This window comes from Coffea eugenioides, unplaced genomic scaffold, assembly GCF_003713205.1.
Source record: "Coffea eugenioides isolate CCC68of unplaced genomic scaffold, Ceug_1.0 ScVebR1_905;HRSCAF=1662, whole genome shotgun sequence".
Classification (NCBI taxonomy): domain Eukaryota; kingdom Viridiplantae; phylum Streptophyta; class Magnoliopsida; order Gentianales; family Rubiaceae; genus Coffea; species Coffea eugenioides.
The window spans coordinates 1-25,578 of NW_020864785.1; the positions used below are offsets into that span (position 1 = coordinate 1).

Sequence of the window (25,578 nt, forward strand, 5' to 3'; positions counted from 1 at the left end):
GTCGGACAAGAGTGTATTTTATCGCACTTGCCCTAATGTGATATGTATTTGTTTATTGTTGCAATTAACTTGATATACTTGTGCTTGACTTGTAAGTGCTGAGCGGCAGTATGTACCACACTCAATCCGAGTGGGAGGTGCCTCTCATTCCCGTCTCCGTACTTTTATCTTGATTCAGTCGATTGGAAATATTATCTCATCGAATTCTTGGGAACCCAAACCCCACTGGCTAGTTAATCGAGTCGAGCCGACAAGGGTTTGATCAATTAGATAACGAACCATGGGTATCTAGTGTTGTCGAGTGGTGTGTTATCTTCTCGATTAATCAGTATACTAGAATATTATCACCAGTGTTTAGTTGGTGTTTGGGCCCGACAAGAGAGTTGAATGGTGGACGGATTGGTGTGAAGCGAAGTACTACTGGATTGGTTACTTTACTTGAAGGTTGACGGAGTGTCAACGAATACTTGATCAAACTCTGATGAAACAACGGAAATTTGGCTCCTGAGAGTCATTTGTATCCTTATACTTTGATTGTTATTCATAGTGTTCTTGTTTCTTTTAGAAAAGAATTTTACTCTCGCTCATTTTGAGATTTGCTACTTGAAGTGTTATTGCTCACTTTTATGAACTTGTTATGCTCGCTACTTTGCTACTTTGATACGTGTACTTTTAAATTATGGTCGACTTGCTATTTGGAATCTCACTGGGCTTTTAGCTCATTCCACGCCATTTATTTTTCTTACAGGGGATACGAGCGAGGCGTGAGACTGGTACAGGCTAACATAGTCTAGTTTTTGAAAATTTTGCGATTGTACTCGCACTAGTCGCACTTATAGTGCTACCGCAAACTTATCTCAAGTGCAATCAAGATATAGACCCTTATTCTAGTGCTCTCCATTATTTGGTACTCAAGTACGGGAATCCATAATAAAATAATTCACATCTCGAGTTAGTCGGTCCCAAGAGTAAATCACACCTACTAGAGATTCCTACCTGACGTACATATCTATCCATGATAAGGGATTTTCACTTATAACAGGCACGATTCATAACTTATGTCCAAAAAGAGCACTTAGTCCTTTACACTTATTTACATAATCAGGACCATATCACCACTTGGCACAAACTCACTCCGCGCAGAGACTACGCAAAACAGCTCTGATACCATCTGTGACGACCCCACCTCCTCCTAGGGCGTACCCCAGGGTTTAGCGGACCGCTTGCCCAACTCTCGTCAGGACTCACTCACTCACTCCAACTCAAATAGAGTACAATCTCAATAATAAAGGAAATAACAGTTACCAACTTTGAAAAGTACATGTGTATTCATTTCTATTCAAAGCATTCGTACAAACCCAAATATATCACAAGATTTAAGTTCTCAATACATTCAACCTTAATTAAGCGACTAGTGCAGGGCAGAATTTTCAGTCAACTTTGCCAATTTTCTAGATTTATAGACATTGAATCAAACTCTAAATTTTACACTGTAAGAAGTCCTCTGAGTTTAGGTTCAAACGCAACAAACGAAACTCAATTCCAACTTTTCTATACGAAGTTATAGTTAATTTTCCAAAGTTGCGCAGAGTCTTCTGCGAAAATTCTTAGATTTTCTAACAACCTGAGATTATGAAACTTTTCTTAACAAAATTCACTCCCTTAACTTAAATTCAATCATTAAAATAATCAAAAATCAAAGATACGTGGGTTCATATAAGGATTATAAAGATAAATAAAATTTCGGGGTCTCACAAAACTCGTCTGTCCAAGACTCGATTCGTTTGCATTCGTGGGCACAGGTACCAAACATTGAGGACAAAAACTTCTCTCTGTGACAAACGCACTACAACTTTCTGCTCTTTTAGTCTTCACCCATGGAACTTTCTTTTCCTCAGCCCTCCCTTTTGAGCACATGTTTTTTTTTTTATACTTCTGTGACTATTTGACCACATCAAGACCCTAAACCAAGCATCTTCCTTCTAATACGTGAAAATTTCCAGACTTCTGCAGAATCAACATATCCTAGTTTTTTCTTTGCACTAAAATGTGAGTCTGCAAATCCAAAACTGTTCTGTTCAGTTTATCCTGTGAGTCTGTAGAATCTAACTTTCAGACTTGCTTCTTTTTTACCTTTTTCCTCTCCCTTTTCTTTTTGAATTAATTCAGGGATGCTATGGATTGCTGGTTTACCCTGTGCTGTCCTCCGTGAAAGAGATCCCACAGATAGATGGAGAGGTATGGATATAAATCATCTTCTCTATGTGTGTTGCTTGGTTCTGCTTTTTTTTTTTTTTGGGAGGGGAGGGGGGGTGCTGAAATTTCGATCTGTTTTCTTACTTCGCTTGCATTCTGATATAGTGTAAGTTCAGTTGAGTTGATAAAGGTGTGGAGTGTAGAAGGGCCAGGAATAGATATTCAGGGGAAATAATACAGTATAGATGAATTTTTGTTATGTGGAAAATTGTTTTGTAAGGTTTCCTATTGCCTAAAGTCGTGTCATATATTCCATTGCAGGGGTTTCTTAATGCTCGGTCTCAGCATAGTAAACTGAGCGTGAAAGAGAGAGAGTAATGGAGAGCAATTGTGCTGATTCTACCATTGAACAGCTCACAAAGCTATTGAGTCGACCATGCCTGACTTTGCCTATGAAACACCAAATCCAGGATCTGCAACTGGAACTGAGATTCCTGAAAATGTTCTTTTACTGCTCCACAAAGTTCAGTGGTCCTGATGAGGATATTATGGGCGTGAAATCGGTCCAGAATAATGCTGAATCTACTTTAGAATCAGCAGGAAAGGCCCTCTATCAAGCTGGATATTTTGCAATCATTGGAATAGATGTTAAAGACTGGGACCGTTTGGCATCCGATCTGCTACAAAAAGTCTGCATGTTAAAGCCTGAAATCAGAAGACTCTGCATTCATTGGCTAGAAAGCTCATCGCAAACCAAGTCCTCCACAAGTGATGAGATCCTGGAATTCATGGATTCCATCCTCGTGAATCTTAAGGATCTTGTCAGCTTGAAAGCTGATATTGTTGTTCCTGTGAAGATACAAATCCGATCTCTTGAAAACAAGCTAAGGTTTTCCAGAAACTTTGTTGACTTCACAGCAAAGCGCTGCATTAGTCATGGCAAATTGGAAGATTTCTTGACATACATTCAAGCTTGGGCTAATAGCGCTGCCTGTATGTTACTTCGGTACTGGGTGGATTTTATGAATGAAAACATGGAACTTCATTTGAAAGCTGTGCTTTCTGCTACGCTGCTGAAGGTCATGCCTTCTACTCCAGCAGTCGCAGAGATGTATCTTGAACTCCTGAAAGCTTCAAAGTCTTTGCCAACAGATGCTCTTTTGATGGGAGAAATTGTAGCTAGCTTTATTGACTTTCTTCTTGAAAATCTTGCGCTTTCTTTGAAGGATAAGTATGCAATTCTTCGGGAAGGGCTGATATTCTTGATGATTTTTCTCTTGGATCCCCCAAAGGAATGCACAAGAAAAACAGAAAATGTATCTTGGACGAATGTTGATATTCTGAACAGTTTAGTGGAATCTCTGGTTTGCTCGCTCTACACTGATCCGACCGAGGATGACACTTCCAAGAGAGATGTTCTTTCAGATTTGCTGGAAAAGATTGAGAAAGTCAAGGTAGAGGTCAGAGCGCTTTATCTTGAGACCTCAAGCTCATCACAGTCTAACTTCCCCAAGATTAATGGAATGGGATTCATTGATTTCCTCACAGTGGATTTCACTGACATAGTGAAATGTGAGGCCAGTTTCATCCCCTTTGCAGAAAATAAAGTTATGACAGTCCATGAGGAGCTGTTATATTTCAGGTCCTTTCTTTGTGATATCATGAATCTGCAAAATAAGCATGAGGAGTTAAAGGCTCTCTGGACACAAATCATCAATTTGGCATACCAGGTGGAGAATGTTATCAGCTCTTTTTCTATTGTTGACATTCCTATTTGGTACAACATAATACGCTTCTCCAATATGCTAGAAGAAATCAAGCTGGTCAAGAATGAGGTGACGAAGTTGAAGCAGAAATATAACATTGGAAAGAGAATTGCTGAGACAAATTCCATGCATGGCCATCCGTCTCAAGTTAAAACTTCAAAAATCGATGAAACTGTTGTAGGTTTCATGGATGAGGCAAAAGAGATAATTAGGTTGCTTACCGGACCATCCAGAAGGCTAGAAATTGTTGCGATTGTTGGTATGCCTGGAGTAGGTAAGACAACTCTAGCTAAGAAAGTTTATAATGATCCTTTCCTTGCATCTCGGTTCCAAATACAGGCATGGTGCTTTGTTTCTCAAGTGTATACTCCTAGAGACTTGTTACTTGCCATTTTAAAGACTGTTATTGATAGTGGCCGTGATGTTGATTTATCCAAATTGAGCGATGGAGACTTGGCTTTAAAGCTCAAACAATGCTTAAGTAAACAGAAGTACCTCGTGGTAATGGATGATATTTGGGAAATTAAAGCTTGGAATGATATAAAACTATCATTTCCAGATGATCGAACAGAAAGTAGAATAATGTTCACGAGTCAAAATCGTATTCTGGCTTCAGATGCTGGTCTAACTAGCAACACCTATCCACTCTCTCCACTGACTGAGGAGAAAAGTTGGGAGTTTTTACGAGAGAAGCTATTTCTCAAAGGTGACTGCCCTCATGAGCTATCAAGAATCGGGGAGCAGATTGTGAAACATTGTGAAGGACTGCCTCTGGCAATAAGTGTTATTGCAGGTCTACTTGCGAAGGAAAAGAAGAATGTAAACTGGTGGAATCAAGTTGAAGGAAGTTTACATTCAAATGCTACTAGTGATGGGTACATGGGAACTCTGGAACTGAGCTTCACGCATTTATCTTATTCGTTGAAACCATGTTTCCTTTACTTTGGATCATTTCAGAAGGGCGAAGTAATTAGTGCCCAGAAGTTGACCCTGTTATGGAGTGCTGAAGGACTCATAAAGAGAACCGAGAGGGAGAGCTCTCAAATTCTGGCAAAGGGTTACTTGACGGAGCTAAGGGATCGAAGTTTAGTAATTGTTTCTGAAAGAAGCTTCGACGGAGGAATAAAAGCTTGCCGTGTTCATGATCTGCTATATGATTTTTGCGCAGGAAAAGCTAAAGATGAAAAGTTTCTACATGTGGCGGAGAAGTCAGAGGTTTCTCATAGTTCTTTGGATCCTGCAACGCATGGCTATTGCCGATTGTGCATTCATGGTGACTTGGAAGCTTTCATGAGCTCTGTACCTCCTTGTCCATGTGTATGCTCTCTTCAATTCTTTGGCACCACTAGATGGAATCAGTCATACTCTAACTTGGTTGGCTCTGACATATTTAACCGATTTAAATTTCTTAAAGTGTTGAATTTGGAGAGAGTCTGTCTGGATTGCCCTTTTCCAGAAGAAGTAATATCAATAATTCGTCTGAGGTATATAGCAATTTGGGGTTATATTACAGCTGTTCCTGCATCGCTAGCCAAACTTCGGAAGCTGGAAACACTGATCGTAAAAGGAATGGAAAAATTCATTCATTTGCCTGATACCATCTGGAAGATGAAAAGCTTAATGCATGTTGAAGTAAGTGAAACGGCTGTTCTCTCCTTGGGTGACTATGAGGATGAGGAGTCCTGTCAATTGGGTAATATGGTGACCTTTGCTTCACTATCTCTTTCTCATGTAGGAGATACAGAGAAGCTGTTAGGGAGGTTAAGGAGAGTTCAGAAGCTGAGATGCGTACTTATGGAGTCAAAGGATTATCAAAAGACGGGTATTCAATTTCCAGCACTGTCCTCCTTAGAAGATCTTCAATCATTGCAATTGTCAATCGATGGTTCTCATGAGCAAGTGTTCTATTGTTGGTTGCGCATTCAGTTTAAGGGATTTAGCTTTCCGTCAGGGCTTAGGAAACTGACCTTGTATAAGTTGGGTCTACCATGGAGGGCAATGTCAACAATTAGGAAGCTGCGATTTCTTGAGGTACTGAAATTGCGACAGCATTCCTTTCGGGGCAAGATATGGAACATGGAAGGTGAAGAATTCAGAAAGCTCAAATTCTTAGAAGTGTCAAACTTAGATATCGTGCACTGGAAGGCCCGCACAAATCCCCTTCCCAGCCTTGAGCAACTTGTTGTGGGAGAGTGTCTTGAACTTGTGGAGATTCCTTTTCGCTTTGCAGAAATTCAAGATCTGGAGGAAATTCTGTTAAGGAGGTACAACAATGAATTGCTGAAATCAGCTCAGGAAATTGTCGAAGAAGCGATGATTGAAGACGGCAGGGAAATTCGTTTACTCAAGTTCCGTTAACAGAAGTTTCCGGACGAGGGATTGTACCTCTTCCCACTAACATGTAAGTTTAAAGTTTAAGTCCATCTTCTTTCTTCCTATCAACTATATCCGCAGCTACAGTTTCTTTTTCACTGGAAGCTCAAGTGTCATCTTCCATCTCCTTTTCCTTGTATAAATAACCAACTTGATGAAATAATAAATAGACTTCTGTTAAGATGAGAAATTTTTTAAGCAGAAATTGTTTCACAGTCATGTATAAGAACTTCTGTTCTGCTGATATAACTAGCCAAATTTTTTCGGTATTAACTTCTACAAGGACCATGTGGACGTGGTGGTGAGAAAGCCAAGAGAATAGAAAATCATGGCGCAACCTTGGTGGCTGAAGACACGAAAAGCTGGTGGAGAGGGCTCTGCTCTTGCTGCTTAAAGAAATATTTGGAAAACAAAAGAGTGACCCAATTGGCAAATATTTGGGTAGACTCGGCTCGTTCTATGCTGATCATGTGATCCAAGTTTTGCCATATTTTCAATTATTTTGTTGGTCACATGATCTTCAAGATCAGGTATATCCAAGTTTTTGTCGACCCATTTCTAGTTCCTCCTCCAATTTTAACAAATTAGCAAGTTACTATCCTGACAATGGGAACCACACTATTTCACCCCCCTTATGACCTAACAATTTTATCAATTTGTAGAGTTTTCCTTCATTAATATAGGGTTTGTTCTCGGTTGATTATAGATATTGATTTTGAATAATCAGTTTTTGTGATGTTTTCGATTATTTTTATATTCTGGGTATAAATTTTTTTAATGATAAAAAATGCTAAAATCTATAATCATTCAAAAAGTAGTTGATTTTTTTTTTTATATATATAATCAGTTTTTACAATCAGATTTTATAAAATTTAAACCAACCCAGAACAAGGCCACAGTCATGTTGCTACTCATATGTGAAGAAGTAGCAATATGATCCGTACACAGGCGAGATTCTAAATACTAAAACTCGAATTCAATCCCGTTACAGTAATAACATTATTGTGGGATTATTTGATGCGGTTTGGAGAAGCTAGAATCTCCAACATGATAATGTGTTTAAATTGGATTTTGGTTGAAGTTTCTATTGGAGGTTGGAGCTGAGGTTTTTTTGCATTCCTTCATCTCATTCTGATGAACATGTTTGGCTATGCCTGATCCCACCACTTCTATGTGGTTCCGGTTGAAGAAAACAGATGTATTCATTCATGTAGTAAGATGACGTTTTTATGTTAATGACAAAAGTGTTTCTTTAAAATGTACAAATAACTTGTGATGAGAATTGAATGTCTTTTCCAGAATCCAAAAATGAGAAACAACATATTCATATGTCAATCAACAATTGGTTAAGTATGCTATACTTCCATTTTGGCTCGCTCCCGGTTTTCTTAACAATTTGCTAATTTTAGGATTTTGAGGTGTTATGGTATTCATTTTGGTCCTGCTCTTCACTTGGTGTGAAAAAAATTACATGTAAAAATAAAATAAAATCTTGGAGGAGAATTTTGATAAAAACTACCCCTTTTATAGAGGTAGAATGAAAAAACCAATCCCAAATATCTCCTAACAAATCTCAACCCAAAAAAAAAGAAAAGAAAAAAAAACTTGTTAACAACTCAACATAATGCTCTACTAATAAATCTCCAAAACAATCTTTACAAAATTCTAGAAATTCTAACAAATTGAAAATAACTAAATACTAAAAATGTGGAAAACCCCTGGGTTTATACAACAACTATTCCATTTATTCTAGTGCTACAAAATCTAGAAAAATCTGCAAAGAAGTTGCATATTTTGACACTTCTTCTTGCTACTTTTACTGCAGATTCCTTATTGTCTTTGGCTGGCAACTTTTCTTTCCTGAATATGTTTTCTTGGTATAACTTGCAACTATCACCTTTAAAGCCATGAATGAAGAGTAAGGGTACCCAATCGAATTAGTGCAACAAAAAAATACATGAAGCTTTTAGCAGATGAACAAAAGTCTACTTCCATTACCACAATCTGGAAATGCTCTTTGTAGCTTTTGCCATGCGCTGATGCACCAGCCCTCTATAACAATGAGGTATCTTCTTTCCATGAAATAGTAATACAAGCTTTCCTCCATGTCATACAACCTTGTGAATGTATAATTTGGGATGGACACATCAGTATGACCTGAAATAAAAATCAAGGCCCTTCGGTGGTCGTATTCTTGCTCGACATGATACCATATACGAGAATCGAAAAAATTGACAATTGAAGGATCATTGTATACTTTCTCTGCAAGAGCTTTCTTACCAAGCCCAGGCATCCCTACTATGGCAATGATATCCCTCATCTTTGTCCCTCCTGTCAGTTGATGAATTATCATTAAAGCCTCATACTTCAGACCAGCCACATTAGCATCTGATGGTGGCAAGTGGGAAGACTTGGCAAAACTATGATCTTCTATGTCAATCTCATTGTCTTCACAAAGCTCCATGATCTTTCTCTTAATCACGTTGATCTCTTCCATGGAAATTGAGATCCACAGCATAAAGTACCAAAACAAGTCATCTCCCACAAAAGAATCGATGACATATTCTGTCTTGTAAGCAACGTCTGTAATACAGTCCCAAAGATCCTTCAGTTCCACATGATCAATATGTTGCTTTAAGTTTTCCATCAGAAATGATTTCACCAGTTCCAACTCTGCATACATGATCTCAATGTGATGCTCCACACTAGCAACTGAAATTGCTTTTCCATTCAACAGCTTCCTCATATTCTCTGACAGGGAACTCAACTAATATATACTGATACAGCTACCATGGGATAGCTAGATTGCAGTGAAGGCAGAACTTGAATATAAACACGTTTGATCTCTCCTTTAAAAAGCACAATCTTTTCTAGCAACTCAAAAATCAAAGGGTTCACTTCCAAGGCTATGCCCTCTTTGGTCCAGTTGTCATACATCTGAAGAATTAGGGATGCTACCTGATTGGCTAACAAACTACTTCTTCTGAAAATTAGTTCCCCATATTCCTTGTTTTTCTTTGGAGGATCCATGAGAAAAGTTCTGAGAAATCTAAGCTCCCTTTGAAGGTTTTCAACTTTATCCTTCATATTACCCGTCAAACCATTCTTGTCATTTGGTAATTCTACGAAAATAATCTCTGCCTTTATGAACTTAATCTTCTGAACCAACCAGGAAAGTGAAAGTTTCAATTCACAAATTATGTCTTCTGTCGGTTCATAGACATGAAGCAAGGGATCAACAAAAGAGGATATATCGCTGGCCACAGCTTTTATGTGTTTTAGGAGCAATAGCCAGTCCTCTACCTTAGCTTTCAAGTCTATTGTGTCCATGAGAAATGATGTCAAGAAACTCAACCCCTCAAGAAGGCTTTCTACTTCATCCTTCACCAGAGACACCAGGTTAACTTTATGGTTTTGTTGCAACTCAGTCAAATACCACTCTGCCTTAATAAGCTCAATCTTTGGCAACAATATATATACTGCAAGATTCATTTTTGTCACAGTCTCATCTGCCAATTTGTTCTCGTGAACTGAGCAAAGAAGAGTCCTTACCTCATTTGTCACAATTTCAACATGAGTTGATATTTGAATTTTTCTTGTCTCCTTGGTCACCTTTGTTCCAAGGGATTTCAGCTCATCAAGAAGGGTTCTAATGGTGTCCTTCATAGATACCACCAAGTTGTCTTCAGAGCACGGTGGCGACAACAAAAACGCCTCTGGCTCAATGGGCTTTGATATCTGAATCATCCTTGAAAGCACAAGATTCACTTCCTTGAGCTGGATGAGAGATGAGGCTGCCTCCCGTAGTGCTGCTCTGCTTTATTTTGACCACCAGTAGCTTTTTGCATCTCCTGACCACAAAGCACAAGAATCCTTTATATCATTTCTGCCGACAACTTCTTCCCCACTACGATGTGAATGCAATAAAAATGTATTGTGGTATAATTCGTGTACTAGCTTTGATAGGGTATAATTTGTTAGTAATTTTATTATTAATTTCCCCTTCTATCCCGGATAAATATTGTGTTAATTGCTGATATTTACTCATATTTGATATCTGGACCCAATTCCAGGAGTGGAGCAGATAACTACAAAAAGAGGGACTTTTGGATGCAAATTTGGGAGACTCCAGCAGAAAGCCTCAATTGGCTGGGACCACAAGAGCGACAAGAGCTAGTAAAGGCGACGTACAAAGCCTTAGGAACAAGAAGTAATTCGGCAGCTTGTGGCCAATTGGTGGGGACCGCGCAGAGGCTCAAAACAAGGAGATGAATTCAGCAGCTTGTGTCCAATTGGTGGGGACCACTGGATATCTTTCCTTTGGCTTTAAATAGGGAGCTAACGTACAGAGGCGGGGGACCGCTTTTAGTTTAGCGTTTTAGCCTAGTCTTTAGTTTAGTTTTTTCTTTTCCTTGGACTGGCCTCTGACACACGCCAGGTGTTTGACAATATTCCCCAACGGGGAAAACCTCCTTCATTCCTTATTTCTTAGTACAAAACGATGCCTTCGCAATTTATTAACTCGTGTGGTGATTTAATTATGCGGCGTGGCTAAGTCTTTCATCTAGTCAAGGGGCAACTCGACGGCGCAGTCCCGAAAATCTGTGAGATCTAATTAGTTTTCACGTGTTCCTTTATCTATTAATATTTGCATGTTGTCTGATTTAATTTTCATGGGATTATTTTATTAATTGGATGTCAAGGGCCCGATGTTCAACTTGATTTATTAATCTCGTGCCAATTTAGTCAATTAAATCCGTAATTGTTTGATTGATTAATATTAGTGGCAACTGGTGTGTTTACACATTAGAGGAATGTGCAATCTAATTTAAATAACCCTCGTAGCGTGTTATTGATTAGGGCTAGGTTTTTCTGGTTATTAATGCAATTAGAAAATTAATTCCTACGGTCGTACCTAGGAGTACTTTTCTGGTTAGGGGTGATTAATGGTCGTACCTTGGTCACCTATAACTCAAGGAAAAATTGGTTGTCAGACTATAACTAGCCTATTAATACATTAAGTGAACCTCTCCTGCATCAATGATCGGATAAATGGACTGTGCCTGAGTAGTTGTATCCTTGACTAGAATTTATTTATTCCTGATTAAATTCCTGCTATATTTGCGCTAGTTATTTATTCATTTTTAGTTAAATTGTTAAATTATTTTTAGTTGCATTCCGGTGAAATCCCCCTTTATCAATTGGACTTTGAAAGAGACAGATATCTCCAGTCCCTGAGGAGACGACCCTACTTGCCACTGTCTACTATTTAGTAATTTTTGTCAATTAATGAATTCTGGTATATCGGGTTAAGCAAACTCTTCGGGAATAGGGTGAATCAAGTAACCCATTGCACACCTAGAGTCCCTGCTCCAGTACCTAGGATTAATTATTGACTGCTTTTGGTGGTAGCTAGGTTCTATTTTTATTATTATTATTGCACAGGCTGACGACCTGTCAATTTTTGGCGCCGTTGCCGGGGACTGGCGTTATTATTTGTTTTTTTTTAAATTCAATTTTGTCCTAATTTTCTGGTTTTCTTCTAGTGTATGCCTCGATCTTCTCGCACAGGTGATCTGATTTTTGACCCTGAGGTAGAGAAGACCGCGCGTAGAACGAGAAAGGAAACTAGACAGCTCAGAGAAGAGCACTCTAGTGCTACATCTCAAAGACCCGAGTCAGAAGTTGAACCAACAGATTCGTTTGGTAACACTTCGAGTGACTCTGACCAGGAGGAGTTCACCATGGCTAATGCACAAACATTAAGGGAGTTGGCTGCTCCTGATTTAACTCAGCAGCCTTTGTGCATTACTTTCCCCGCTTTAAATGACAACATTCCATTTGAACTAAAATCTGGTCTGATTCAGCTTTTACCCTCTTTTCATGGTTTACCAGGTGAAGAGCCGTATAAGCATCTGCAGGAGTTTGATGTCGTTTGCAACAGTATGAAACCCCCGGGAATCACAGAAGAGCAGATAAAAATGAGGGCATTCCCCTTCTCCTTGAAAGATTCTGCGAAGGACTGGTTGTACTACCTGTCACCAGGTAGCATCACCACGTGGGGTCAATTGAAGAAAAAATTTCTGGATAAATATTTTCCTGCGTCCAGGGCTGCGAGTCTAAGGAAAGAAATTTGTGGGATCAAGCAGCATCCTGGGGAGTCACTTTACGAGTATTGGGAACGGTATAAGAGCTTGTTGCGCAGGTGCCCCCATCACCAAATAAGTGAGCAGTTGATCATACAATATTTCTATGAGGGGCTCATTTTTAGAGACAGGAGCATCATTGATGCTGCAAGTGGAGGGGCACTGGTGAACAAAACCCCTCAGGAAGCACGGGAGTTAATAGAGGGGATGGCAGAGAATTCACAGCAATTCAGTACAAGAGAGGATGTCCCAATACGTAGGGTGAATGAGATAGAGACACCCTCTGTGCAGCAGCAGCTAAATGAGTTGACTGCGTTCGTTAGGCAACAGGCTGTGAGAAATGCATCACAAGCCAGGGTATGCGGGATTTGCACTGGTATAGGTCACTCTGCAGACATGTGCCCAATGATTCAGGAAGAAACTGAGGAACAGGTGAACATGGCTGACCACGCGCCCGCGGCAAGGAAGCAGTACGACCCTTACTCAAGCACCTACAACCCCGGGTGGAGAGATCATCCCAACCTCAGTTATGGTGGGAATAGGCAATCCAACTTCACGCCGAACAGGCAGTCTAACTTTGTGCCGAATAAGCCACCAGGGTACCAGCAGCAATACCAACCCCGACCACCTCCGCCCCCTCAATCTGGTTCATCTACGGATGAGATGCTGAAACAAATGATGACAACCATGGCACAGAATCAGCAAAGGACGGAGGCAGCTATTATGCAAAATCAGCAGAAGACGGACTCCGAGATGCAGGACATAAGGAATCAGATAGGTCAACTGGCCACCAGAATGAACCGTTGGGAGTCCCAGAACCAAGGGAAGCTGCCATCTCAACCGGAGTTGAATCCGAAGAACGTGAGCGCAATGACCCTAAGGAGTGGGAAAGAAATTCAGGGGCCTGAACCTGTGATTCCTAAGGACAAGGATGAAGAGAAGATCGAAAATGAGCTCGAAAGGGAGGACAGCAATGGTGCAGATCCAAAGGTACTTCCTGACCCTATAATTACAGTTAAAACTAACCTGCCTCCTTTTCCTAGCAGGTTGGAAAAATCAAAGAAGCAGGATAAGGAAAAGGAGATTTTGGAGGTTTTTCGCAAGGTTGAGATAAATATCCCCCTCTTAGACGCCATCAAACAAGTACCAAAATATGCCAAGTTCCTAAGGGACTTGTGTGTCAACCGAAGGCGATTGAGGGGAGATGAACGGGTCATTGTTGGGGAGAATGTGTCAGCGGTCCTGCAGAGAAAGCTCCCACCAAAGTGCGGGGACCCAGGTATGTTTACTATTCCTTGTAAGATAGGTAATACTGTGATCAGAAGGGCCATGTTGGATCTGGGAGCATCAATAAATGTCATGTCTAAGTCTATCTATGCTTCTCTAAAATTAGGGCCATTAAAAGAAACTGGAATAATCATTCAATTAGCTGACCGAACTAATGCATATCCTGATGGGTTGGTTGAAGATGTGTTGGTAAAAGTTAATGATTTGGTGTTTCCAGCTGATTTTTATGTGCTTGATATGGATGATGATTACTCCCCTGATCCCTCACCTCTGTTATTGGGTAGACCTTTTATGAGCACAGCACAGACGAAAATTGATGTTAATAAGGGTATTCTGTCCATGGAGTTTGATGGGGAAATTGTGCATTTTAATATTTTTGATACTATGAAGTACCCCTCGAACTCCAACTTTAGCTCAGTTTTTTCTGTGAGTGCTATTGACCCTGTAGTGCAGGAAGTGTTTGAAACTGATGGCAGGGATGAGCTGGAGGTGGCTTTAACCAAGCACCTCGAGTTGGAGACAACTCATCAGGTGGAGTGGAGTGAGGATTTAAAATGCACAATAGGTGCATTACACTCGTTGCAGACCACCACGAAAAGGTATGAAGTTTTACCTATTTTTACTCCCGATCCTCACCAGAGGGTATTGCCATCTGTGGTGCAGGCACCTGTACTGGAGTTGAAACCTCTACCAGAGCACCTGAAATATGCATATCTAGGTGATAATGAGACGCTCCCGGTGATTATCTCATCGGCACTGTCAAAAATCCAGGAGGAGAAATTGATCCGGGTCCTTCGGGAGCATAAAGAGGCGATAGGCTGGACAATCGCAGACATTAGGGGGATCAGCCCGACCATCTGTATGCACCGGATTAGGTTAGAAGACGATGCCAAACCTGTTAGGCAGGCTCAAAGAAGGCTCAATCCCCTCATGATGGAAGTTGTAAAGAAAGAGATTCTAAAATTGCTAGATGTGGGGATCATCTTTGCAATATCTGATAGCCCTTGGGTGAGTCCGGTCCAGGTAGTCCCAAAGAAGGCAGGAGTAACGGTGGAGGCCAACCAAACGGGTGAACTTGTGCCAGTGCGTAAGCCCACTGGATGGAGGCAATGTATAGACTACCGTAGGCTAAACGCTGTCACCAAAAAGGACCATTTCCCTCTCCCTTTCATTGACCAAATGGTTGAACGTTTAGCTGGTAGAGCTTATTATTGCTTTTTGGATGGATTTTCAGGATACTTTCAGATAGCAATAGCTCCGGAGGATCAAGAGAAGACAACCTTCACGTGCCCGTTCGGGACCTTTGCCTACAGACGAATGCCATTTGGGTTATGCAATGCACCTGCGACGTTCCAAAGATGTATGGTAAGCATTTTTTCTGAGTATGTTGAGAAAATTATTGAAGTTTTCATGGATGATTTCAGTGTGTATGGTGATAGCTTTGATACGTGTTTAGATAACCTGAAATTGATTCTGATAAGGTGTATAGAAACTAATCTTGTGCTTAATTGGAAAAAATGTCATTTTATGGTTGAGCACGGGATAGTCCTGGGTCATATTGTATCGTCTAAGGGCATAGAAGTTGACAAGGCTAAAATAGACATTATTTCTGCATTACCTTACCCCGCGAGTGTGCGGGAGGTACGCTCTTTTCTTGGACATGCAGGTTTCTATCGAAGGTTCATCAAGGATTTTTCAAAAATTGGGGCCCCGCTGTTCCAACTTCTACAAAAGGATGTGACCTTCGAATTCGACGATAAGTGTGAGGGAGCCTTCAACAAATTAAAAGAATTGTTGACTTCACCCCCAATCATCCAACCCCCCGATTGGAATTTGCCATTTGAGATCATGTGCGATGCCAGTGATCATGCTGTTGGGGCTGTACTGGGGCAAAGAGTAGGAAAGGCGGCTCATGTCATCTATTACGCATCCCGAGCCTTGAATGGAGCCCAGTTGAATTATTCCACCACTGAGAAGGAGCTTCTTGCAGTTATTTTTGCTTTGGAAAAATTTAGGTCATACTTGTTAGGTGCTAAAGTAATTGTATTTTCTGATCATGCAGCATTGAGGTACCTGATGACCAAGAAAGATGCAAAACCGAGGCTCATACGGTGGATACTACTCCTACAGGAATTTGACTTGGAGATAAGGGATAAAAAAGGCTCAGAAAATTTAGTAGCGGACCATTTGAGTCGCATACTAGTTGAAGAGGATAGCGAGCCATTGAAGGATGCATTCCCCGAAGAACACTTATTTTCCTTAAATTCTCAGTTGCCTTGGTATGCTGATTTAGTCAATTATTTGGTAACTGGGAATTTTCCTGCAGGTTGGCCGAAATCGAAGAGGGATAAATTGAAGAGCGATACCAAGTATTTTATCTGGGATGACCCGTACCTATGGAAGAGGTGTGCAGATCAAGTGATGCGGAGATGTGTAAGTGAAGTGGAATTTCAATCAATTTTAGCTTTTTGTCATACTTTTGCCTGTGGAGGTCATTTTGGACCCAAGAGAACTGCTCATAAAGTTTTAGAAAGTGGATTTTATTGGCCTTCATTGTTTAAGGATGCCTATGTGTTTTGTAAGTCATGTGATCGCTGTCAAAGGGTAGGTAATATAGCCCGTAGAGATCATATGCCCCAAGTCCCGATGATTTTTGTAGAAATTTTTGATGTATGGGGTATAGATTTCATGGGACCTTTTCCTACTTCATATGGTTTTCTGTATATTTTGCTGGCAGTTGATTATGTGTCTAAATGGGTGGAGGCTAAGGCCACTCGAACTAATGACTCGAAAGTGGTTGCAGATTTTATCAGATCTAATATTTTTGTGCGATTTGGAATGCCAAGAGCTATTGTCAGTGATAGGGGAACGCACTTTTGCAACAAAACCATAGCTGCGTTATTTCGCAAGTATGGTGTACTCCACAGAGTCTCAACGTCATACCACCCTCAGACCAATGGTCAAGCGGAGGTGTCAAATCGGGAGATAAAGTCCATCCTGGAGAAAATGGTGCGTCCCGATAGAAAAGATTGGAGTCAACGGTTGGAAGATGCACTCTGGGCCTATCGGACGGCATACAAGACACCTATAGGGATGTCTCCCTATAGGTTAGTATTCGGTAAGCCGTGTCATCTTCCAGTAGAGTTCGAGCATAAAGCATTTTGGGCGGTTAAGCAATGCAATATGGATATTGAGGAGGGCGGAATCCAAAGGAAGTTACAATTACAGGAGTTGGAGGAGATCCGCAATGAAGCTTATGAGAATGCGGTAATTTATAAGGAGAAAAATAAAATTTTTCATGACCAACAGATCTCAAGGAAGACATTCGAGTGTGGGCAAAAAGTTCTGCTGTACCACTCCAAATTGCAGTTATTCCCAGGTAAATTACGTTCTCGTTGGATTGGCCCTTTTGTTGTGACTAATGTCTTCCATTATGGTGCAGTCGAGATCCAAAGTTTGAAAGCTGAGAAGAAATTTGTAGTGAATGGTCATCGTCTCAAACCGTATTATGAAGGGGTTCCAACTGAACGGGTGGAGGTGATGCACTTGGAGGATCCTACTTGCTTAGTTTAAGCAAATCTTTGGACGATGTCTAGCCAAAGACATTAAAGAAAGGCGCTCATTGGGAGGCAACCCAATTGTTTCTTTCAATTGCTTATTGGTTTCGTGTCATAGTTTAAATCTGTTTTCCCTTTAATTGGACTGATTTTGGAGTGTTGATTTTCGTTTTTGCTGATTTATAGGTGCCCTTCAGTCATGACGTGCCCGCGTGGTGATGTGCAGGACGCTCACGATCAGGAAATTCTGAAACTTCTGGGAGCTCTCCTGCCCTCATGACGTGCCCGCGTGGTGATGTGCAGGATGCTCACGATCAGGAAATTCTGAAACTTCTGGGAGCTCTCCTGCCCTCATGACGTGCCCGCGTGGTGATGTGCAGGATGCTCACGATCAGGAATTTCTGAACTTCTGGGAGCTCTCCTGGCCTCATGACGTGCCCGCGTCACGTTCGCGGGAAAGGTCAGGATTCAAATAAAGAGAAAGAAATAAAATGAAAAAAATGTAGAAAAATTGTTATTATTTCATCTATTCGAATAATAAAAAAAAAATTAAAAATTAAAAATTAAAAAAAATAATAATAATAAAAAAAAAATAATAAAATAAAATAAAATAAAATAAAATAAAAGAAGAAGACAAATCTTTCCCCTAAAGCCGTAGCAATTTCTTTTCCAAAATAGAAAAAAAAAAGAGAAGAAAAAAAAATCCTTTTCTTTTTTCTTTCTTTTCTTTCTTTCTTTCTTTCTTCTTTCTTTCTTTCTTTCCTTTTTCTTTCCTTTCTTTCTTCTCCTCTGTTTTGCTCTGTCCGCCGCCCGTACTCACTTGCCGCCCGCATCGAGCTTGCCGACCCCACCACCAGATCTGCTCACGTCGCGCGAGACCCCATCGCCGCACGCCAGACCGCGGCTCTCCTTCGCACGCCGCCGCCCAAACTGCCGCTGCTCGCCGCCGCCGCCGCTGCTGTAGTCCATCGTGCAACCGCTCCAGCGCCGCGAGCCACATCCGCCAGCCCATCTCCCTAGCGCGCGCCGCGTCTTCCTCCCAAGCCCGAGCGCCGCGTCTTCCTCCCAAGCCCGCACGCAGCCTCCACAGGAAGAAGCCCATCCTCGCGCGCCGTTGCCGCTGCGCACGCCGACGCGAACGCCGCCCGTACCCACTGCCATCTCCAACTCCACCGCGCGCCACCTTCTGCCTCGACCAGACCGCGCGCCGCCTCTCTGCTCAGTTCACTTTCGGCTCCAGCTCGTCTTCACAGTCGCCACACGCCGCCTGCTGCTGCCTCCTGTCGTTTGGTCATCGTCCAAGGTGGAGGTATTTGAACTTTATTCCCCAATTTCTAATATTGATTGGTGCTGTTTCGGATTTTCCACAATTGGTATTGGTGACGGTTGGAGTTTATTTTCTCAATTGTTGATTTCCGCCAGTGGTACTGGTTGGATTATTCTTGCTTGGCATTGCTATTTTAATTTTGGAATTGGGTGAACTTGTGCAATTGGTTGGCCAACTGGAGCCATTTGTTGAAATTTTTGGGGTTGGGTGCAATTGTGCATTTCATTGGCCATCTGGAGCCACCTGTTGGGAATCTGAGGGGGCTACAATACTGCATTGGTTTGACTGTCTGAGTAGCTGTGTTTATTGCGTTGTTACTGTCCCCTTGCTGCACTGCTTTTGCTGAATATGAGTTAGCACTTTTCTTGGCCAACTGGAGCCGTTTATTGAGATTTTGAATGTGTTGCAATGCTCTGATTATTTGTTCGATTTGGAGATGACATTTTGACCATCATATTGCTTGGGGATATTGCTTGAATTGCTGGATAACTCGCTGGGGTTTCTCTTGAGATTTTAGTTGAGATATTTCTGAATTGCTTGTTGATTACTTGCTGGAACTCTTTTGTTTGCTATTGGCTGGGTTACTACTGGGAGATTTTTGCTTTGTCAATTGCTGGTTTCTATACTTGTTGGATTTTCTGTTGCCTTGAACTTACTTTGGGGGAAATGGTGAGACCGAAATCCTCCTCTAGGTCTAGGACCTCTCAGTCTCAACCCCCTCCACAAGCCTCTATTCCTGTCAACTCACCTACCAACCTACCCTCCTCTTCTAGTGTTCGAACCCGTTTGGGTAGGGATAGGGGTGCTCAGGTAGATGCACCTGTTCACTTTGGGGGGCACTTAACATTTACCAGACCCGCCGATCGGCAGAGATACGCTAAGGTCTGCGAGAGGCGTATAATATCCTGTAAGTCTTGTCATAGACTCTCTCTAACTGCCCTGGGTATACGGGAGGAGGTTGAGCAAATGTTCACAGCCATTGGGTGGCGCCCATATTTCCTTATTTCTTGTCCCGCTTTTGTTGAGCTGATCCGGGAGTTTTACTCCACCTTTGAGTTCGAATTACCTACGAGATACACGGGTGAAACACCGAATGTCATTCATTTCCGGCTCATGGGTCGAGAATTCAATTTCTCCATTACTCAATTCAATCTAGCATTTGGGTTTATCACTAGAGAGTATGCTGAGACTAGGGAGTATGCGGAGAGTGCCTGTGACTACGTAGAGCCTTTCCTCTCCCACTACCATGATGTATGGGAGGACATGTCCGTCGATAGGCAACGCTACGATCCTTCCCGGTCCAGGAGCTCCTTTCTTAAGGACCCTAGCGCCCGCTATGTTCAGCGATTCTTAGCTTATAGCTACTCGGGGCGCAAGGACAGCTCCGGTATACTCTCTCGGCCCGAATTCTTCTTTCTCTGGAGTATGAAGAACAATATCAAGGTGAACTTGGGATGTTGGTTGGCCGCACAGTTCAAGACGGTCTTGACCAAGAAGAACAAACCACTGATCCTTGGGTCCTACATCACTCACTTGGCGACCCAGTTGGGAGTTCTTAACCTGGATGACCACGACCTCCATTTGGCATTTGAGATGGAGCACTTGGACGTAGTTTGCTTAGAGAAAATGGGGGTCGTCGAGCGTCTGCCAGATGGTTTTCACCAGTTTACCCGTCCGGGACCACCTCGAGCCCCGGGTGCACACCATTCGGCCCGGGCAGGGCCATCTTCATTCCCTGGGTCGGCCGCGGACACTGCTGGGCCGTCTACCTCTACTTCTGCGCCACCTCCACCACCTGGGACCGATGATTGGCAGCATCTCAGGGAGCAGGTTCAGGATTTGCAGGCCCGGATGACCAACGTCGACGCCAATGTCGCCGGCATAGCACAGAATTTGGCACAGTTCCTGATGCATACAGGCTTTGCACCTCCATTCCCACCTCGCCCTCCGCTATGACCCGGTTTCAGGGAAGTTTGGTCCTTTTCCCTCTCACTTTTGTTTTATATTTGTCACATTGAGGACAATGTGTCCTATAGGTGTGGGGGGGGTGCTAGTGTTTTCCGTTTTTAGTAGTTTTTAGTTCTTAGTAATTTTTAGTTTTCAGTTTTAGTTCTTAGTTTTTAGTAGTTTTAGTAGTTTTTAATAGTTTCTAGTTTTATTATAGTTTTAATTCTAGTTTTATTTTCTTTCTTTGTGACTTAATTCTAGTTTTAATTCTTAGTTTTAATCCCATGTAATTTAAAAAAAAAAAAAAGAAGAAAAATTTTGGTTTGTTAACTCTAGTTCTACTTTTGCCAAGTTCTTTTTTAAAATATAATGTATCGGGTTAAGTGTGGTTGGATTCGAGATGTCTCCTTGGTGAATATCGGACTGCTTGATTCTTGTGATTTCTTTGTTAACTTTTCTAGGCATTGGGAATGACTGTTGGCATTTTAATGTGAACTGGTCCAATATTGACTCCAGTTCTCTATGTTTGGCAATAATGAGGCGAGCTGCTCCTATTTTGGTTCTTAGTGTTGTTATTATGTGTTTTTGGCTTTGCTTGGCTGTGAATAATCTGGACTGTACTCCGCTATGAGCTACTACCGAGTAACCGGGGTTCGGCACCTAAAAGTGTCGATTCTCGCGTCAAAAGGTGGTACTTTATATGAGTACGTGGTTGTATAGCGGTAGGAGCTGAGTAACCGGGCTCCTTCATCTAAAAATGTTGGAGTTCGCGTCAAAAGGCTCCGGTGGCTAGAGACTAAGTCTTCTTGGGGTCAAATATTATTATGCTCCTGAAAAAAAAAAAAAAGGAAAAAAAAAGAAGAGAAAAAAAAAAAGAGAATAACTAATAGGGAAGCTTGCTGGGTTATGGACTTAATATGGGGACTTGTGTGAATATTTGGACCATTAGCTGATAAATGCTGAGTGTCATTCCTTTTCCTTAGTTTAGTTAATTCGGAAATTGAAGGAGTTTGTGGTTTAGAGACTAACTGGGGGGATGCTTCTCGGATTTTGACCACTAATGCCCGATATATGATCTTCTCTTGAATCTCTTGGCAAGGTGGTAGATAAGAGTGATGACCACTATCAACTTTCGGGGTCTGCCCACTTTTCTTATGCTTGAGGGCAAGCATGGTTTAGGTGTGGGGGGAATTGATAGGATATAATTTGTTAGTAATTTTATTATTAATTTCCCCTTTCATCCCTGATAAATATTGTGTTAATTGCACATATCTACTTATATTTGGTTTGTGGCCTTTATTTTAGGGATAGAACAGAAAACTACCAAACATGAGGGATTGTCTGGAGAAAATTGAGTCTTCAAGCGAGTCACAGGCCAGGGCCACAGTGCTGAAAAGAACTGGACTCCCATCCCTTTATTCTTGTTGACCAAGAGGTTTACAACCGGAGACTTAGAGAACTTGAAGGCTTGGGCCTTTGACTTCAGTGGGGACCACGGAGGAAAGGAAAAGGGCTTTGGTCCTTTGGTTCTAAAAGGAAACAAAAAAAACAACGTACAAAGCCTAAGGGAACTAAGAAGAAATGGGGCAGCTTTTGGCCAATTGGTGGGGACCACTGGATCTCTTTCCTTTGGCTTTAAATAGATAGCTAACGTACAGAAGACGGACGGCCAGCTTTTAGTTCTTTTGCTTTAGTTCAGTTTTTAGTTTTCCTTTCTTTTCCTAGGACTGGCCTCTGACACACGCCAGGTGTTTGACAATATTCCTCAACGGGGAAAACATCCTTCATTCCTTACTTTTTAGTACAAAACAATGCCTTCGCAATTTATTAACTCGTGTGATGATTTAATTATGCGGCGTGGCTAAGTCTTCCATCTAGTCAAGGGTCAACTCGACGGCGCAGTCCCGAAAATCTGTGAGATCTAATTAGTTTTCACGCGTTCCTTAATTTATTCATATTTGCACATTGCCTGCTTGTATTTTCATGGGATTATTTTATTAATTGGATGTCAAGGGCCCGATGTTCAATGTGATTTATTAATCTCGTGCCAATTTAGTCAATTAAATCCGTAATTGTTTGATTGATTAATATTAGTGGCAACTGGTGTGTTTACACATTAGGGGAACGTGCAATCTAATTTAAATAACCCTCGTAGCGTGTTATTGGTTAGGGCTAGGTTTTTCTAATATTAATGCAATTGGGAAATTAATTCCTATGGTCGTACCTAGGAGTATTTGCTGATTAGGGGTAATCAACGGTCGTACCTTGGTTATCAATAATTTAAGGAAAAATTGGTCATCAGACTATAACTAGCCTATTAATAAATTAAGTGAACCTTTCCTGCATCAATGATCGGATAAATGGACTGTGCCTGAGTAGTTGCATCCTTGGCTAGAATTTATTTATTCCTGATTAAATTCCTGCTATATTTGTGCTAGTGATTTATTCATTTTTAATTAAATTGTCTAATTATTTTTAGTTTCATTCCGGTAAAATCCCCCCCCCTTATCAATTGGACTTTAAAAAGAGACAAATATCTCCAGTCCCTGAGGAGACGACCCTACTTGCCACTGTCTACTATTCAGTGATTTTTGTCAATTAATTAATACTGGTATATCGGATTAAGCAAACTCTTCGGGAACAGGGTGAATCAAGTAACCCATTGCACACCTAGAGTCCCTGCTCCAGTACCTAGGATTAATTATTGACTGCTTTTAGTGGTAGTTAGGTTCTATATTTATTACTATTATTGCACAGGCTGACGACCTGTCAACATTACTGAAAAAGTTAAGCTACGTTAATTTTTAGATAGATAATTTGCACGCACTTTCGATAGTGTACAAACTGAATGCATAACTCTTTTTCCGTATCGTGAAATATATTTCGGCTAGGAGTTGGGGCAAACCATGCAGATCTTGAAGCTTATTGGAAATCCGAGCTTCCAAACACTCCTATGCCCAAAGTTGTTAGAGACCTCCTAAAAGATGGTTTGTCTCAGAAATGGTCCTTTCCTATGTCTACCATTTACTCTGCTTCTATTGCTCGAGTTGAGTCTTTGTCCTTTCCTATGTCTACCATTTACTCTGCTTCTATTGCTCGAGTTGAGTCTTTGTTTGCTTCCCTTAGATTCTGGGGGAATTGAAAGACACTCATCAAGTTCAAAAACCTTAAAAAAAAAAGGAGAAATTGTAATAGAAAACTTCTAGTTTCACTTAAAACAAAACAAAAAGAAAAAGTACTTCAATAATTACAGGGGTTTTCTTGTACCGTGTTAAAAAAAAAAGAAAAGAAAAAGAGCTAACATGCTTTTCTTTTAATAATTTTACTCTTCCATTAATCATGAGCAAGCGTATGACAAGGATCTTAAAAAGGGGGATATTGCAGGAAGAATTTGCGCAGGGACATTGTAGTCCATTACCAGAAATAAAAGCTGGCCGGATTTATATGTTGTACTAATTTGTTGCTCATCCAATACATACAGGGAAGTTGCCGGAAAGGGTCAGGTTAAGACCAGACGCAATCCCATTATTTAAAACATGTGGTGTCAGATATCGAATCAGTATCTATGGTAGAAATCCTACTGAAGATGAGCTCCATATTGACCCAAAAGTGAAAGTCTTTTTCTTGAAAATGGACCTCAATCGCGGCTCAAGCATGAATATGAAGTTTGTTGAATCAGTGAAAAGTACTACGGCTTTCCTGCCCCGCCAGGTTGCTAATTCGATTCCCTTCTTGTCAAAATCTGTTCCTGAAATTTTGAACAAATACTCACTGAATCCACAATCACAAGATCCTGGAATTATTAAGGAAACGATAGCAGAATGCGAGGTGCCTGCAATGAAAGGGGAAGACAAGTATTGTGCGACTTCTCTCGAATCAATGGTTGATTTCACTACTTCAAAGCTGGGCAAAGATGTTCTAGCAATTTCTAACGAAGCACAGAAAACAGATCCAAAAGTCCAGAAATATGGTATTGTGTCTGTTTCCAAGTTGAACAACAACGATAAAGAAATAGTTTCTTGCCACAGGCAAAACTATTTCTACGCAGTTTTCTACTGCCACACCACACAGGACACAGATGCATATATGGTTAATTTAGTTGGTGCCGATGGAGCAAAAGTCAAGGCTGTAGCTGTTTGTCACCGGGATACATCAGCATGGAACCCAAAGCATTTGGCTTTTCAGCTGCTGAAGGTGAAGCCAGGAACTGTTCCAATCTGCCATTTCCTTCCTGAGGATCACATTGTCTGGGTTCCGAAGCACTAAATATAGTACAGAAACTTGTTAACGCCTCCCAAGTGATCTATATTTGTTGCTCTGATGTTTTTACGTATGTCTTCTGCAGCTTGGGAGTTCCATCCATTATGTTGCCATAATTAAATAAATCCTTGTTTAGTTTGTTCTCTACTTTGATATCAAATTGTATATGTCAATCTACTGTGACAAAGATGTAATGGTACCTGGTTTCGTTTTTAAGTATTTTTTTTTCTTGGCGGACACGACAACTTTGTATAACCTAATTTATCTTACACTAAGGGGAAGGGGGGCGAATCTAAGGAGGTCCAAGAATAACTCGAAAGGGACTGAACCACCACCGGACCAAACGGGTGCACAACACACCCACCTCACCAAGTTAGGTGGTGGCCAAAGGCTGGTGGTTTCCTTTTTAAGTATTGTTAGTGGTTCAGTTGTTTGGTTGATTTTTAGCTATACTAGTTTAGATTGTACAATCATTCCTGCTTATACTACAGAACATTGTTCAATGCAGACAAAGAGGAGGGGACCGATGGATAAGAGATTCTCCTTTCCTATTCTAATAATAATAATTACAATAAATTCTTTGAATATTTGTCTCCATCAGTTTTATAGGATGTCACATAATTCTTTTCATGGACATCAGCAAATAATCTTTCAGAATGCCAATCATTCGTTTTGAGTGGGGCAATAAACCATGCATGTGGCCAATTTTTCAGGGGCGG

The 25,578-nt window shown here is 41.1% G+C and overlaps 2 protein-coding genes across 2 annotated transcripts; both read left to right on the forward strand.

The window, feature by feature from the left end:
• Window positions 1-2,573: 2,573 nt before the first annotated feature.
• LOC113759085 (putative late blight resistance protein homolog R1A-3) lies at window positions 2,574-6,320 on the forward strand. The gene has a single exon (XM_027301690.1). The coding sequence runs from the start codon at window positions 2,574-2,576 to the stop codon at window positions 6,318-6,320; it is 3,747 nt and encodes a 1,248-aa protein (XP_027157491.1).
• Window positions 6,321-23,473: 17,153 nt separating this feature from the next.
• LOC113759084 (BURP domain protein RD22-like) lies at window positions 23,474-25,075 on the forward strand. The gene is made up of 2 exons (XM_027301689.1): window positions 23,474-23,586; window positions 24,081-25,075. The coding sequence occupies exons 1-2, from the start codon at window positions 23,553-23,555 to the stop codon at window positions 24,863-24,865; spliced, it is 819 nt and encodes a 272-aa protein (XP_027157490.1). The 5' UTR covers window positions 23,474-23,552; the 3' UTR covers window positions 24,866-25,075.
• The last annotated feature ends 503 nt before the right edge of the window (window positions 25,076-25,578 follow it).

Coding starts and splice junctions, on each gene's coding strand:
- LOC113759084 (XM_027301689.1), top strand. CDS start 23,553: ATGCCCAAAGTTGTTAGAGACCTCCTAAAAGATG. Junction 23,587..24,080: donor TAGAGACCTCCTAAAAGATG/GTTTGTCTCAGA, acceptor CAATACATACAG/GGAAGTTGCCGGAAAGGGTC.
- LOC113759085 (XM_027301690.1), top strand. CDS start 2,574: ATGGAGAGCAATTGTGCTGATTCTACCATTGAACAGCTCACAAAGCTA.